Below are 15,977 nucleotides of genomic sequence, written 5' to 3'. Positions count from 1 at the left end.
TATTTTGCAAGTGTTGCTTGCCAAAAGGTGCAGTTGCACCAAATAGGACAGCAGTGACACTGCCCCATGTGGCTCAGAGCAAAAGGTGCCCTCAGCTGCACGCCCTCCGCAGAGGAAGGCAAATGCAGTTGTGCTGAGTTGCAAAGTCTCAAGTATTCAATGCAGAGGAAGATTTTCTTCATCCAATGCAGGATCCCAATAAACTCTTGGAAGCAAAAAGATGAATTCCTACTGAGATATATTCCTACTGAGGAACAGCAGAGTGCAGAGTAGTGCTCATGAGCGCTGGGTGCTGGTGTGGCAGTGTACCTCACTCTGTGCCTCTGGGCTGTGCTCATTCCCACGCACAGCGCTGATATTTATATGAGAAATGGCTGCAATTTCCTCAAAAACAAACTGCTGCATCAGTCCATTAATAAATCTGCTTTTCCTGCCAAAATATTTTAATTTCCACTTCCCCAGACTTGCTTTGTCTTCGTTGTCTCTATTTTTACCATATTTTGTGACAGATGGTTTGTCTCTGACAAATGAAGATTTGCACTTATGGTAAATCTTTCTGCAGGATGGCATGTATCAGCAGGAAAGGAACCTTTCCTTTTTCATGATTTTGCTAATTAAAAACACTGCCTGCAATTTGCATTGTTCATAACCAGGGAGAAATGGAACACAGAACTGGTTGCTGCTGTGCAGCCAGTGCTCTTGGGCAGATGACAAGCTTCCTGTCTCTGCCCACGTAACATGGCTGTGTGCATCAGACAGACGTGATTTTTAAGACTTGTGCAGAGCCAGCTAAAATGCTGTGTGCTCCCATTTTTGCTGATATTCTGCACAGGAAAAAGTCACAGTTCTTTACTGGTGCCAGAGCTAGAAGGCCCAGGTGGGAAGCTGGACACTGTTGCTGCAAGAGGCATGATAAACCGCTGGCCGTTCTTGCTCCTCACCCACCTGGCCTGAAGTGATGCCCTATCTTCACCTCCTTGGCAGTGTGATCTTTGACATCTGCGATGTTCAGCACCAGCTGGGGCATGGATTGGTCCCCCTTTGCCTGCCAGATTTTATGGGTAGGAAAAAAACCACACATTTTTATTGTTGCTGAAAGCTAGAGGGAGTGGTGGGGGGACAGACGGACAGGATGTGCAGCAGCAGGAGTCTGGATCAGAAGAAAGAGGTGACGGAGCCTGAAGTGGGCTTCTCGGTAACGCCAGAGCCTCTTCCTGCGCTGCATCGCGGAGATCAACGGACGAAGGCAGCCTGGCGAGGGGCGGGCAGCCGTTCCCGAAGCCGGGAGGCGGCCGGGGGCGGAGGTGGCCGGGTGGCCCTGCCCAGCTCCAGCTCCGGTTGGTGCCGTCAGGGCCGGGGGCGCGGCCATTGCGAGCGCTGGTCCCGGTAAAGCGGCGGCGCTGCTGGCGCGGCCCCGCACCATGGAGGGACACCTGGCTCGTTGCAAGATCGTGGTGGTGGGGGACACGCAGTGCGGCAAGACGGCACTGCTCCACGTCTTCGCCAAGGACTGCTACCCGGAGGTGTGCGGGGGGCGGCGGGGGGCGGCCGGAGGCGCGGCGCGGCTCGGCTCGGCTCGGCTCACCTCCCTTCTCCCTACCCAGAGCTACGTGCCCACCGTTTTCGAGAACTACACGGCCAGCTTCGAGATCGACAAGCAGCGCACTGAGCTCAACATGTGGGACACCTCAGGTGGGCTCGGGGAGGGACGCGGTGGGTCTCGATGCGGCCTCTATGGGATCCGCAGCGGGCATCAAACGCTGAAATCCCTTCTCGGTATCTTTGCGCTGGATTTTGCGGCTTTCTCTCCCCCGGCCTTGGGGCTCTGCACATCGTTTTGGTGCTGACTGCATGTCGGTGCATCTCAGCCTTGACCACGTATGAGATGCAGCAGAGCACCAACAAAACCAGTTCTGGGGCTTGAGATGAGGCTGGGAAGGAATGGGGAAGCAAGCCGAGATGGGAGACCTCACCTTGGAGAGGAATGTGCTGTGGGAATATGCTGTCCTTTCATCACTCACTCCAGGAGAGTTTCTGGGCTGCTTCAGTTGTTTTTTTTTTTTTTATGTTTTGGTTTGGTTTTGCCTTTTCATCTGCATTCTCAGTTGTGATGCTGCAGGGAACCCTGGGCACATCTCAGCCCTCCGAAACCCTTTTCAAACTTCATGCTGCCTCTCTGAGAAGACATGAGCTGTAAGTGAACTGCTTGATGCAGAGCTAATAAAAATATTGGCATCTAGCAAAGGTTATGTGCATCCTTTAATTTACCTCTGACAACCTTTTTGGACTGCTGCGTATTCATAGCAGAGCTGAATGCTGGGCTCTGGTGGTGTACATATGTAATGGACTTGCTGATGGTCTTTCCCCATAATTTTTTGACTCTTAGTGCTCAAGAGTAAAAGTAAATTAAAACATGATTAGACAGTTTTAGGTCTTGTGCACTCAAATTCCTCACTATAATTTTACATCCATCAGATTACAGCTGTAGGATCAGCAGAGCTCTATTTTGAGCAGTGACTTTACTGATTTTTGGACGACCTTTAAGTTGTAAAATGTTTACTGAGCTTCTACTGGAGGCTTCCCAACCTGGCAGACTTTGCTTTTGGAAATTTTTATGTCCTGAAACAAACAGGGGTCTTTTACCTGCTGAGTTGTGAGCCTCGGGGGTTTCCAAACTGAGAACTTCTGCAGCTGATTGGAAAGGACCGGTTGTGTTGTTTTTGTTTGATGCTCAGCAGCTTTGCTCTGAGTGTCTGCATTTGATGAGAAAAACTTCACCTTTGGAGTGTGTGGAAGCACGCTTAGTGCACTGTGTGGGGCTTTTTTTAGGAACTCTCTGGAATATTTGGCTTTGATCTTACAAATGTTAAAAGAAAATAACATGATAAAATGGCTTTAAATCTGTGTATATGCACCTGGTACCTGCATCTGATGTTGTCATACATTCATTTTTATCATTTTCAACAAAAGATATGAGTCTGTCTAGTGCTTATCTTTACAGCCAAGAGGAAATGGACTTTGATTTTTTTTCTCCCTTTTTAAGAACTTCGTTGTAGAGTTCAGTGGATAGTTTTCCAGATAAATTGCCTCCTTTTGCAGCTTTCACTTGAAATACCCAAAAGCTGTATGTCAGTAAACAGTCCTGCAAAGCAATATGTAGCAATTTTTTCTAGTAATCAGACTGACATTTTGAGCTACAGACTGCAAGCTGCTGCTGTATTTCCACTTCAGAGACACTTGTGAACAGCTTTTGGTAGAAAGTTTTGTGCAATAGCAAATAGAACTAACTGAGCTGAAGGGGTTGAGTGCCTGATTGCCCTCCTATTGCATATGACAGGTGCTGCGTGCACTTCCCCTTGTCTCTGCATTACCTGCCACCTCTTTTAAGCAGCTTTGTGGGCAGGGACTTGTTGTTAGTGTTGAACTTATCCTAGCAGGAGCAGGAAGGGAGATGCTGGAAATCTGCTTCCCTCTTTTATGTCTTAAATGCTTTCCATCTCTTAGTTAAGTGATTGAAGCTGAAGGTCTCCAAAAATCAGCAGACAAACCTGGACAGGGACTCAAGTCAGCTGTGAGAGTGGTGAGTGCCTCCACAGATGCTCATAGCATCATCCTTCTATGGGCACCAGTGAAGGGCAGCTGCCCTGGAAAACCTGCTGCAGGGATCCCAGCCTGCCTGGCTGCTGCTAGCTCTTCTCAGTAATCCCTGCCCATGTTGGGGTGTTGTCTGCTCCCTGGATATGTAGCACTAGCTGCTGTGGGGAACTTGGGAAATACAGCCTTTAGGTGTGAATTGGCCCCTCCTCTGGTATTAGCAGATGGTGGGCAGGCAGTAAATGTAGTTAGAGAAACACTGCCATACTGTGGGCAGGGATGATGGGGAGCTGAATTGCTCCCACACTGTAATGGGACCTTGGATTTCCTTTAAGTATCTTGTAACCCTTGATTAGTTTTTCCTAGGCTGAAAGACAGCTGGAGGCTTAGCAGTACTGTGTCCTTCAGACAGGGCAAATACAGGCCCTCTGTGCTCACTGAAATGCCTTTGATCCAGATGCCTGTTAAGGAAAAAAGGGAGCCATGTATGAGCCTGGTCCCTCAGTACTGCCTGCATTTTGGATTTGTCTCTATTTAACTCAGTCCCACCTCCATGCACAGAGCAAAGCTGAAATTGCTCCAGGTGCCATTTTACAGTGCAATAGGAATGTCCCATCCTTCCATTTCCACTATGCGCTATTTCCTAAAGCCTCCATTAAAGAACATTTGATATCTTTGTGTATGAGAGCAAGGTGCAGAGGAGATGGGGCAGCTGCTGTGCTCTGCTCCTTAGTGGAGGATGTCCTGTTTGCTGCTCTTTCTATTCTCATTTTGGCCAGTTCCCCCTTTGGTCAAATGTCCTTGGCACAGAAACAACTTCTCTGCAGGGCAGCGGTGTGGGGAAACACCAGCCTGATGGAATGCCTGCTGGCTGGTCAGGGCTGCTCCCAAAGGGCTGGATGCCTCCTGGACAACCAGTGCTGCTGCATGGCACCCACATGAAAGAGTTTCCATTCTGTACAGCCTGCTGGCTGATGTTGTGACCATTCATCATGCTTTGCACAGTGCAGACCGAGTTGGATTCCCGTGCTTCAATGGTGGGAAGGGTATGTAGTCATAATGGGCAATCTGGCTTCTCAGTAATGCAGCAGGTTAATTCCCCTTGTGAGCTGGTCTAACCTTTTGTTTCCCTGGTGTAGAGCAGAGCTGCCGGCTATGGGATGTCTGTACTTGTGGCTTACGGGAATGCCCAGGAATGGCACTGCACTGTGTGTGTGCTCATTGCCATCTTCCAAAGTTGCTGGAGAGGACTTTTCTGCCCACACAGAACCCAAGCTGGTCCTTGGCTCTGCACTGCTGTCTGCTCTGCACTGCAGCTCGCAGCAGGGGAGTTGTGTGGCTGCCAGCCTTTTGCAGGGACTTGTGTCTGATAAGCAGATTCGCTTTCAAAACAAGAATAACATTGTAAAGTGCAAATCCCTCCCTGCCTCCCTCTTTGACCGTGCTCAGCAAACAGTATGGCTGTGTGGGAACCAACAGGCTCTGATAACTGTCTCTTCATTAGGGGAACTACCCAGGAATGTTGATGAGATTAGGGAGCTGAAAGGGGCTGAGTTTAGCAATGGCATCTCCATTGATGCTGGGGCTGGGGATTCCCAGCACGCAGCTCTGGGATTGCAATGGCTGCCTCTTCCCATGTGCTTTGAAGCAGAGAAGAATGTGGAGCTACCCTTTCCATACCAAAATAGCGCCTCCCATGCTCCCTGTTGAGGCTGGGAGCCTCGAACTGGCATACTTGTCTTCTGCCTCGGCACAAAGACATAGTTAAGCCTGAAAATATGTGTAGCTGGGTCACATTCTTAGGCAGGTCAGGAACCAGTCAGACAGAAGTTGAAAGATCTGCTGCAGAAATGCATATCCTGGACTGGGTGGAGATTGGGTCTGGAGAGACCTGACATGATGTGAGAGGAGTGGATGGGACACCAGAGTCCCTGGGGTATGTCAGACTGGACATGATGTAGGCGCTGCATGGTACAGAAGCTGCTGCTCTCCCTGTATGTCTTGGGGGTGTCCCTTGTGCCCCAGACACCCATCAAGCAGCAGCTCCTTAGCCAGGCAATCATGTAATGCAACTGCTGAAAATCCCTGTAGGAGGGGACTCTCACCCCATCCTCTGAGCATGATGGCTTTGCCTTTCTGCCCACCTGGCACCTAGGTGCCCCTCACTGTGCCTCAGGGTTGTCCTGCAGTACTTTGTGGCAGGAAGATGTCCAGAGGAGCTGGTTGGTGCCATGCCACCAGCCCTACAGAAGAGACCCGGGTACAGCTTTCCTCTTGCCCTAGATCCTATGTATTAGACCAGTATGCAATTAAACTTCATGGGCGTGCAGATCCAGCTTTCCCTGTGGGGAGAAACCTTGTCTGGTGGGCAAGCAGCCAAGGAGAAAGCTGCTGCTTGTGCACAGCAAACTGGAAATGTGTAGCATTGCATAAAGATAATTTGTGCTCACTCAACCCACAGATATGTTCCTCAAAGTCAGAGGTCTGTGGGAATTGGTTGCCACTCCTAGTCCTTTTTACACCCAATAAAATGATGACAAACAGGTTGAGGCAATGCCAACTGCCCTTGTGATGTGGCAAAAGTGCCTGGAAGGGACTTCTGGTTCCTGTTTGCCTCCTTTGTCAGCTGCCATGGGTGTGATTGTTAGCACCCTTGAGTAGAGCCCCACCAGGCACTAAGGCTGTGCTCCCGCCTCAAGGGCTCAGTGATGCTACCCTAGGGTTGCTATTAGGGGCTTCTTCAGAGAGCTGCCTCCCTGTCACTGGCGAGAGGAGCCCAGGATGCCACCTCAGCCCCTGCAAACACCATTCCCTTCATCTTGATCATGTCCATTCAGAGACATGGCAGCTAGGCTGCTTAGCAGTTTAGTGGTGTTTTTTAATGCACATCACAAGAACTAGGAGCAGAGGTTAATTGTCCAAGCTGATTAGCTGTTGTTTCAGTCATGCACTTTCCAGATGATTGCTTGCTCTGTGTCATGAAATAGTTTGCTCCTTTCCTGAACTGCTGGGCTTTGCAGTCATGTTGCACATGTAATAGACAGGTCACAATTCAGTATCAGAAATGCTGTGTCAGAGTGCTGGGGCTCAGAGGACTACACTATGGAATTCCCTCTGCTGCTTTTTATCTCCCTCTTCCTGGAGTTTTGTATCCAGTTCTGGAGCCCCCAGCACAAGACAGACATGGAGTTGTTGGAGCAGGTCCAGAGGAGGGACACAAAAATGATTGGAGAGCTCGGAGGGACAGGCTGAGAAAGCTGGGGCTCTTCAGCCTGGAGAAGAGAAGGCTCCAAGGAGACCTTACAGTGGCCTTCCATTGCCTGGAAGGGGCCTACAGGAAAGCTGTGGAGGAACATTTTATAAGAAATTCTTCACTGTGAGGGTGGTGAGACACTGGAAAAGGTTGCCCAGTGAGGTTGTGGATGCCCTCTCCCTGGAAGCATTCAAGGCCAGGCTGGATGGGGGTTGGAGCAACCTGGTCTAGAGGGAGGTATCCCTGCCTGTAGCAGGGGGTTGGAACTAGATGATCTTAAAGCTCCTTTCCAACCCAAACCGTTCTAGGATTCCAGCTTGGGTTGGATGCCTCATCTCCTCTTTGGGCCACCTTCCTCTGGCAGGAAGGGCTTTGTTCCAGGGCAAGCTCACCTGTTGACCCCAATCCTGCTGCTTGTGGAACCCCCATTGTGAGGCTTGGCCATACTCCAGATTGTGAGGAGGTCATAATCTCTGTTTCTGCCTTTAAAGGGGTTTCTGAAATCTGAAGGGGATGCAGCAGTGAAAACTCTGGCTGTAATGGAAATGGATGCTTCAGGAAGGAAACCACCATTGGCCTCGCCTTGCTGTATTACTGCTGCAACTTGGGAGACCTCGGTTCTGATCAGGGACAGCAGGGCACTTTATCAGCCTGCCATGCCACCTTTAGCTGATCGTAGCTGTTTGTCTCTCGGTCTGCTTTGCTCTCTCTTCAGTCTCTATTGTCACTAATTGCTGCTGCATTCAGATCCTTGACCTCCAGGTGGTCGAAGCCTGGCTTCAGATCATGGTGCTGTCAGTGCTGTCATTATATCTTGGCTTTTGTCTCCAGTGCTTAAATTCCTGTCTCACTTGTCATTGCACTGCACTGGACTCTAACAAGCACAGTGTTAGTGTCAGAAATGTGTTCTTTTTTTAATATCAGTGGGATCTGCATTATCCTCAGGGACCCTTGGCCATTGAGCCCCGCTTCTTGGGGACCTGTGGGCAGCTCAGGAACCATGCTGTACTTCGTCCTTCCCAAACAGAACCAGCCACTGTCTTGCTTTCAGGAGAAAGGGTCCAATTTGCCCAATTTCACACTGGGAGGATGAAGTTAGTCACTGAATTCATGTTGTCTCCTCAGTGTGCACAGTTTTAGCCTGGGAAGCCAAGTCCATTTAATTTCCAGGCCTCCTGTTTATAAAGCCCAACAGCATTAACGATACAGGGAACAAGAAGAGTGTTTGTATATCCTTGTCTGTTGTACATCAGGCACACAGAGCCATTGCTCTTCAAATGCTGCTTTTGCAAAGGCACTCCAGATGTCCCAAGGAAAGAAACTGTACTGGTGGGTCCTCGTAAGCAAGTGATGGGCCCCGAAAAACACCTTACTGGGGCAGTCCACTTGCTGCAGGTGTCCTGGAGGGTTTGTCGCGTGTGAGGAGACGGCGGTGGGGATTTGGCTGCCCCACACAGGGTCCATGTTCTGTGCTTGGTCACTTCATGAAGCTGCATCCTGTTCTATCTTCCACCAGGGAGCTACTGTGACAAGCCCATGTCCTGCCTGCTTCCACAAGTTCCCTATGCTCAAGCTGAGTATGGGGACCACAGAATATCAATTCATTTCATAGTCTGCCAGCAGGAGGACAAAGGGATGCGTCTTGACCCTTGGGGCTATTTAACTGCTGCTCTCAAATGTTCCCTGAAGCTGAATTCCTTTTTTGCCCTCTACTGCAAACTGTCACTATTCCTTTGGGCTTATTTCCCCTTCACTAGTGGTTTGGGTGACTCTATGCCCCCACATTACATCTGCAGAGGAAATGCTAGCTCTGAAGCATCCTTGCTGTCTTGGAGAAGCAGCTGAGATTTTTGTGGGCTCATCATGGGGACTGGGCTCTTTCCTTGCCCAGGGTGTCCAGGACAGCTGTCACTTCTGTCTCTCCCATTCACCATCAGGTTTTCAATCCAGCGTTTTTCTGCTTTGCTCCAGTGAGGAGACAGTAGCTGAACTGTTCAATGGGACAGGCCCTTTCTCATGCAGATGTGTTGCTTGCACCAGGGTAGGGGAGCCTACCATGCCCTCTGTCCATTGCTGTCCCCATCGATGGTGACGGCTTCCTGCACCTTTTTTTCAGTCTTAAAGGCCTGATATAAATAAAATATATTATTAACACTTTCATGATCGCCTGTCCTAGCAGAGGAGCTACTAATCACAAAAGCCATCACATTCACTGTCACTCTATGAAGTACTAACACGCCTGGAGCACTGCCGTGGGGAAAGCATGTGGTGATGGGTCAGGAGTTTGGGCCAGAGCTTGATCCTCTGCCTGAGAGCAGCATCACTGTCCCAGTGCCAGGCTGCTGTACCAACCTCTGAATTTCAGATAACAACAATGTGGATTTTATTTTTATTTGTTTTTGGTATTTGGCTTGCTCCAGTTTTCTCTCTTCAATCACAAACAAATGTACTAGGTCCTGTTTCTTGCAGACCTGAGTGCCAAGTTGGAGAACAATTCACGCAGAACAGGAAGGCTGGATCTACAGTAGTGCAAGTCTTAAGTGCATGTGTGCTTGGAGGTGCCAGTGTGTGGGGCTCTAGGGTGCCTTGCAGGAATGGCTGAAAGGTACTGAGCACTCAGAACCCACAAATCCAGAGATCTGGAGCTGAGGGAATTGGGATGTTTGTGTTTTGTCCTCATCAAAAAATAACAGATTCAAAAATTAGAATGATCAACCAAAGAGAATATCCTGATTCATCAGAGAGAAAGCTGGGGATGATGCAAGTCTGGCGCACAGCACTGCTGGGCGCTCTGACTGTTGGTCTCTTAGACTGGGGAAGGAACTTCAGGAAGACATTGGTGTTGATCAGCTGTCAGTGAGCAGAGCTACCGATGGGGTCGGGACCATTCCTGTCCCTTGGAGCTAGGAGCAGAAAGTGAGAGCATACAGAGGCAATTTCGATCTCATTAACAAAATGATGCTCTTGACCTGGGGCAGATAATCCTTCCCTTCCTTTCACCATCTCAGCAGCTGCCCAACTCTGTCCTGACACCAGGCTAGGGGTTTGTGGGATGGGTGGTGACCAACCGTGCTGGCTGCACTCTGCTGCACTGTGTGCTCTGCCAGTGCAGTCTGTGACGTGCTGGAGAAAGCAGCAGGTTGCTACGATACAGCTTGCTGTAGCAATGTCTGAGCTGAAAGGAGCCAAAACCAATCTCTACAAAAGGAGCATTCCCGGGCTGGGAGGAGGTCAGATTTATCTGCGGTGTTTATGTGAAGTGGAGGAGCAACTGGGAGAGGATGTGCATGGAAGTGCTTCCCTCCCACCTGCCTGGGGCAGCTGTGCATGGGAAGGGCACAGTTCTGATAAAGGGTCTGACACATCTGAGCATGCAGATCAGTGCTGAGTCTTGAATCCCTTCAGGCAAACCTGCATCTGGAACGAGAATGTAAGCTTGGTCTGAAGGGCAGCTTGGTGCTGCAGAGCTGGGTGCTGCCAACAAAAGCACTGAGTCACTCGTAAGATGGGACTGCTCATGGGGCCAGCTCTGTCCAGCAGAAGATGAAGCATTCTTAGCTTGAAGCAGGGTCAGAGATCTCCAGGGTTTGCTGTGCCCCAGCCTGCATCCCCTGTCCCCACGCTGGTCCAGGCACCCCAGGCACTGACTCCACGCACAAAGCATGACTTTCCCTCTACAAAGAGGGCTGGACTCTGCAGAGGTCACAGTCTGTTTCAGCCATGCTGGATGCCAGCTATTTCTCATTCCACTGACTTTACAGGGACAAAAAACTGTGCTGTATTTTTTCTCACTCGTGTCTGTGGGGACTGCAGCAGCAGAATGTCCCTGGAGCTGGCTTTGCTGCGAACCCAAAGGCACATGGGGTGCTGGCATGCCTGCTCTGTGAGTGGTGTGGAGCATCCCCTGTGCCCGCATCCTGCTTCCAAGGAGGCAGTCTGAACAATGGATGGCATCTCTGCTTCCCTTTTTCATACATAAACAGCTGCTTCTCACCCCTCCAGGAAGTTTAAGCCATTGTGAAGCCAAATACAAAACTGAAACAAATGTTTTTTAAGCAGCAACAAACTGATTGTTCCATTACTGCTTAGTGGGGCGTTTCATACAGAATACACTTCAAACAAAAACATTATGGGATGATGGCTTTAACATCTGAAATTCACACTGAGGGGTTGTACATACAGACATGGATATGTGTACATGGCAGAGCTGTGCAGGATTTCACCCGGGCTATATTCTACTCCCTGGGAAATCCTGCAGAATGCAGCATCATTTCCTCCAATTCAGAACTTGTTCACCAAATCCTTGCACATCTTTTATGCACAAGCAAACAAAAAGAATCTGACTTTTCCCAGCATAAATACAGAGCAGAAAGTTCTTTTTTTTACCTATCTTAAATTCTCACAATTGTTTTGAGCAAGCTCCTCTGTAAAAAGATACCGAGAAAATTCAAACACAGCAGTAGCCCTGCTCATGGCCTGCCTTCTCTCAACTACACCTTCCAACTGTTAGGAGCACAGCAACTGTATGACAAGTGATGGATTCATGTGCAAGCATGGCAACCCTTCCAAGCTCCCCATCCTGTAGATATCCAGCATGCCCAACAGCACAGTTTACCACCTCTTGCTTGCTAGATGCTCACATGTGGCCATGTCCCAATTCTTGCTGGAACTATGGACTTATAGAGACAGCTGACGCTCCTCACCTGCCCCAACAGGCGTCAAGCAGCCCATGGATGAGAATTTCTGCTGACTGATTTTCTCTCTGCAGGCTCAGCCTATTATGATAATGTTCGTCCATTGGCATACCCGGACTCAGATGCCGTGCTCATCTGCTTTGATATCAGCCGCCCAGAAACCTTGGACAGTGTGCTCAAGAAGGTGAGTGCCCAGGGTGTTTGGGCTGGGATGGAGCCCTGCATCCCCTACTGCTGCCATCAGGGCCAAAAGCTCCCTTGGCTAGAGTTTGCCTGCTGCAGTTGGCCTTGATCTTTAGCAGAAAGCAAGATATTTCTTTGACTGCAAGGAGTACCATGAGTGATGCAGCTCACTGCAGTATGCAGTGCTTCTGTTGGTCTGCCTTTTTGCACACGTGCAAACATGGGAACGGAGAGATGTAAGGCATCTGTTATGTTTCTCATGTCAGCAGGGGGCTCCAGTGTTTTGGCAAGGGGACAAAAGCCCTCCAGGTAGCTCAGTCCAGGGCTTAGTTGAACTCCAAGACAGCTCCCAGCACCCAGCTCAGGGGCCAGAAGTCTTTCATGGGGATTGGAAGCATCTGCTGCTCATGATAACAGGGTAATAACACAAGCAAATCTCTTGTACCTTAATGAGATGCAAGCCCATCAATAATTAGCTGGGGTTGGGCTTTATCAGTGTCTGTCTGCTCCTCGTGTGAGCCTGCTTTGCTCACTGCAAGATCTTTCCTGCCTGGCTACACTGATACTTCCAATGCTGTTAGCGGTGTCTGTTTGATAAAGCAACTTTTAATCCCTGCGTCACATGGCATTTCTTAAGTGCCTCTGAGCAGATGCCTTGTTTCCTCTGGTGCAGGCTTACAGCCTACGGAGGTAAGTCACATTCCTAAGATACCATGGAGTTGAAATAGGATTTAGCTTCTTCTGATACCAGGCAAGTAAGGAGAATAACATTCTCTATTCAAGCTGTAGGCAAAGATGCTAATTCAGCAGAGGAAATCTTTATTATTGCTGCCCTTCTGCTACCTGGCTTGTCTTCACAGCATGTACAATTGAGAGGAAGGAGCCACTCAAAAGGATGGATGCAGCTTTTAATTTTCCACAAAGTGGGTTTTCACAAGATGGCACCTCTGTTCTGACAAAGCTTGATGGTTCTGCAAACCTTGAGCTCCCCACATATTGTCAGGCATGGGAGAAGTGGGTCATAGTGCAGAAAACTGGCCCAGTAGCACCATCTTGGCAGGGATTTCCATCCTTTGGATAAATTTGGGTGTTTGGATTTCTGCTCCAAATGAACTGCAGCATCCTCCTTTTATGGCTGTTTCTGGTGGCAGAGGGGGTCCTGGTAGATAAATTCCGCAGCAGGAAAGGGATCTGTAGGACACAGAGTGGAGTATGTCTCCAGCTGGAAAACACCATTTTTTCCTCATAATTTGCAGTTGTTTTTGTTCTGATATTCAATGAAACTTGTGTCATTGCTGGCGCTTCCTTTCCCCACTAGGTTCTGGAAACTGGGCTGTGGGTTGGGTTTTCTTCCCCTTCTAATTGCCTGGGGTGTATGCCTAACTGTCAGCCAGTATAGCAGGAACTGCTTGTACCAAGAGACATCTTCAGCCAGTGGGAATCTCTATTTGTCATCTGCTTGCTGCTCCAGAAGCACTAAATGGGTGCTCAGGGTGCTGGCACACTGCTAGGGCTGTGCAGGTCTCTCCAGCCCCGGTCAATGGGTTTACTTACCATTGCAGACACCTCACTGCATATTGAAGCTTTTTTGAAGCTCTGAAAGGTACAATTAGTGAAGAAAGTGCATGCTTGACCTGGCCTTCTTTCCTTCCTTCAGTCTTGCAGGCGACAGCAACTTGAATGCAGCACGTTTGCAGGGCATATCTGGACCAAGTGAGCAAAAAGTTAATCTGAGAGGCACTCCAACCATTTTTATCATTGCCTGTGGCAGTTGTTAAGGAAGAGCTAATTGGCTTCCAAACAGCTGTGACTCCAGTTTGGAAAATCCTCCCATGGAAGGCTTCCAAGGCAAAGGCAACGTATTGTTATGGTTCCAGGGAGCAGCTCTGGTGAACCCCAGCTGAGCTTTGTAGCTCCAACCTTGACCCTTTTGTAGGCTGTCCATTGTCACACAGCTTCTGGCACGGCTGTGCACCTTCTCTCTCTTGTCTTCGCTGCAGTGGCAAGGGGAGACTCAGGAGTTCTGCCCCAATGCGAAGATCGTGTTGGTGGGCTGCAAGCTGGACATGCGGACAGACCTGAACACGCTGCGGGAGCTTTCCAAGCAGCGCCTCATCCCAGTGACACATGAGCAGGTGGGTTTTGGTAGCTGCTTTCCTCCTGCACCTCCTCAGATAAGTTAGCTCAGCAGCACTGGTCTTGGTCTGAAGCTGACCAGATCTTGGCTCAGGTACTCTGAGCTTGCAGCACTCTTCTCCCCTGCCCTGGGCACATTGGCAGTGCTCTGCTGAACCACCTCCTGGTTTGCAGCCAGGAAGCCTTTCGCTAAAGCTACTGGAGATGCCCAGCTTAATAACTTGGACTGACTAAAGTAGAATGAGTGTGTTTCTGCACCTCCTTGTTGGGCATAGCTGGGGTGGGGACAAAGACACAGGCTGGGAACTGCTGGGAGCTGCTGCAGTCACCAGCACAGGGTCGCAGACTCTGATGCAGCTGCAGTTGCTCTGTCCTAACCTCATTCCTCCTTCCTTCCCCAATCTCTGGGTCTCAGGGCAGTGCTCTGGCACGGCAGATTGGGGCAGTGGCCTACGCTGAGTGCTCCTCCAAGGTGTCGGAGGACAGCGTGCGGGATGTCTTCCATGTTACCACCCTTGCCTCGGTCAACAGGATACACAAGAACCTGAAGCGCTCCAACTCCAAACGGGGACTGAAGCGGGCATCACAGATGCCCAGCAGGACGAACTTACTGAATGACACGGAGATCAGGAAAGACCGAGCCAAGAGCTGTTCCATCATGTGAAAAACAGTCTGTAAATAACATATGTGTGTTGTCCATTTTGTACAGTAACTGGCCAAGACCAGGGCATGGTGCTGGCTGTAGGAGCCAGCTTGCCTTTCTGAAGCCTTTCTTAGTCCGTAGGGCTGAGCAAAGGTCCCAGCTGCAAACTGGGGTGCAGGAGGCACCCTGTACTGCCAAGATCTCTGGGTCAGCTGCTGCGGTGCTGATTGCTTGGGAGAAAGGAACCACTTGACAGAGAAGCATTCAGTCGCTGGAAGGTCTACAGTTGGATGAAACAAAGCACGAGAGAGTGATGCTGCATGCATGCCATTCTCCTGTCCCCATGGCCCAGCCTCTGGGTGACGTATGGTGGTGGGACCTGGGCTGGAGGCTGGGAGAGGGGGGAACTGCAAGCAGCAGAATGACTGGGAGAAAGTCCTCTTCCAATCTGCCTTTAGAAGAAAAGCATTATTTGAACTGTTTGCTATCTGTGGTTGGACTGGATGGCAAGCCACCAAGAAAGCACCCTGGGGAGGAAGTATAACCTGACAAGCACCATGCTGATCACCTCCTGGGAGACTATAGATAGGTAGCTTTTCTCACAGTACTTCAGATACTTGAATTCTATTCCAAAACCAACAGAGCAGATCTGGCTGCAAGGTCTGTCCCCATAGATGCATCTTGAAAATTGTGGTTCCCTTCAGCAAGCAAATGTCACTCAAGAGCTTGTGCCTCGCTTCTGCTAGCCTGGATCCTCATCAGGCTGCTCACTGCCACAGGCAGCTGCACCTCCAGGCACGCAGTGTCCTGAAAAGCAGACTGCAATCACTCTCCATGTCCTCTCCTCCACCCATGTTGAACTGCAGATTGTGTTCCATGATGCTGTGTTTGTCTGGTACAAGACACAAAAAGGATTAAATGTGTCTCTGCACCCTGACTCCACTGCAGCAGTGGGAAGAAAGGTGCTCCCTGCCCATTTTGTATGGCGGTACAGCCTGCTGCTGACACCTCTCATTGCTTCTGCTGCTACCCTCTCTAAATGCCTTTAACAACGGTGTTAGCCTTGATCTAATGACACGTAGACACTTTATGGAAAAAAAAGTCTGTTCCATTGCCAGATCCAGCTGTGTCGATGAGCTACAGAAAAGAAATAAACATTGTTGGAAAAAGCACAGTGCTTGACTCTGTTCATTTTTAATAGTCATCCTTTCAAAATACCTTACCACCTAGTTTCTATTTGTGTCCTCATGGCTCACTCTAACTCCTGACATACATTCATGCACACTTGAGCAGAAAACAGAGAGGCCTTAGCTGCATGTATTCATTTTGGAGTCGAAACATCTTCCTTGAATAACCTCTCATTCCATCCTGACTCATTCAATAACAGGCAGCACTTGCAGATTGTCTGTGCCTGATCCACCAATCTGAGCTGATATGAGATGTCCTCACGCTCACTGTATTGCTAGCTTCAAGT

At 49.5% G+C, this 15,977-nt stretch overlaps 1 protein-coding gene across 1 annotated transcript; it reads left to right on the top strand.

Annotated features, from left to right (window-relative positions):
- Positions 1 to 1,421: 1,421 nt before the first annotated feature.
- Positions 1,422 to 14,524, top strand: RND2 (Rho family GTPase 2; the record flags this gene model as incomplete). Its single annotated transcript, XM_079547078.1, has 5 exons — positions 1,422 to 1,523; positions 1,605 to 1,692; positions 11,616 to 11,725; positions 13,725 to 13,859; positions 14,276 to 14,524. 5 exons carry the CDS (start codon positions 1,422 to 1,424, stop codon positions 14,522 to 14,524), a joined length of 684 nt encoding a protein of 227 aa, XP_079403204.1.
- Between the last annotated feature and the right edge of the window lie 1,453 nt (positions 14,525 to 15,977).

This window comes from Tetrao urogallus (assembly GCF_951394365.1).
Source record: "Tetrao urogallus genome assembly, chromosome: 26".
Classification (NCBI taxonomy): domain Eukaryota; kingdom Metazoa; phylum Chordata; class Aves; order Galliformes; family Phasianidae; genus Tetrao; species Tetrao urogallus.
Note: the sequence above shows the minus strand (reverse complement) of the source record. Positions and strands in the feature narration are given on the sequence as shown.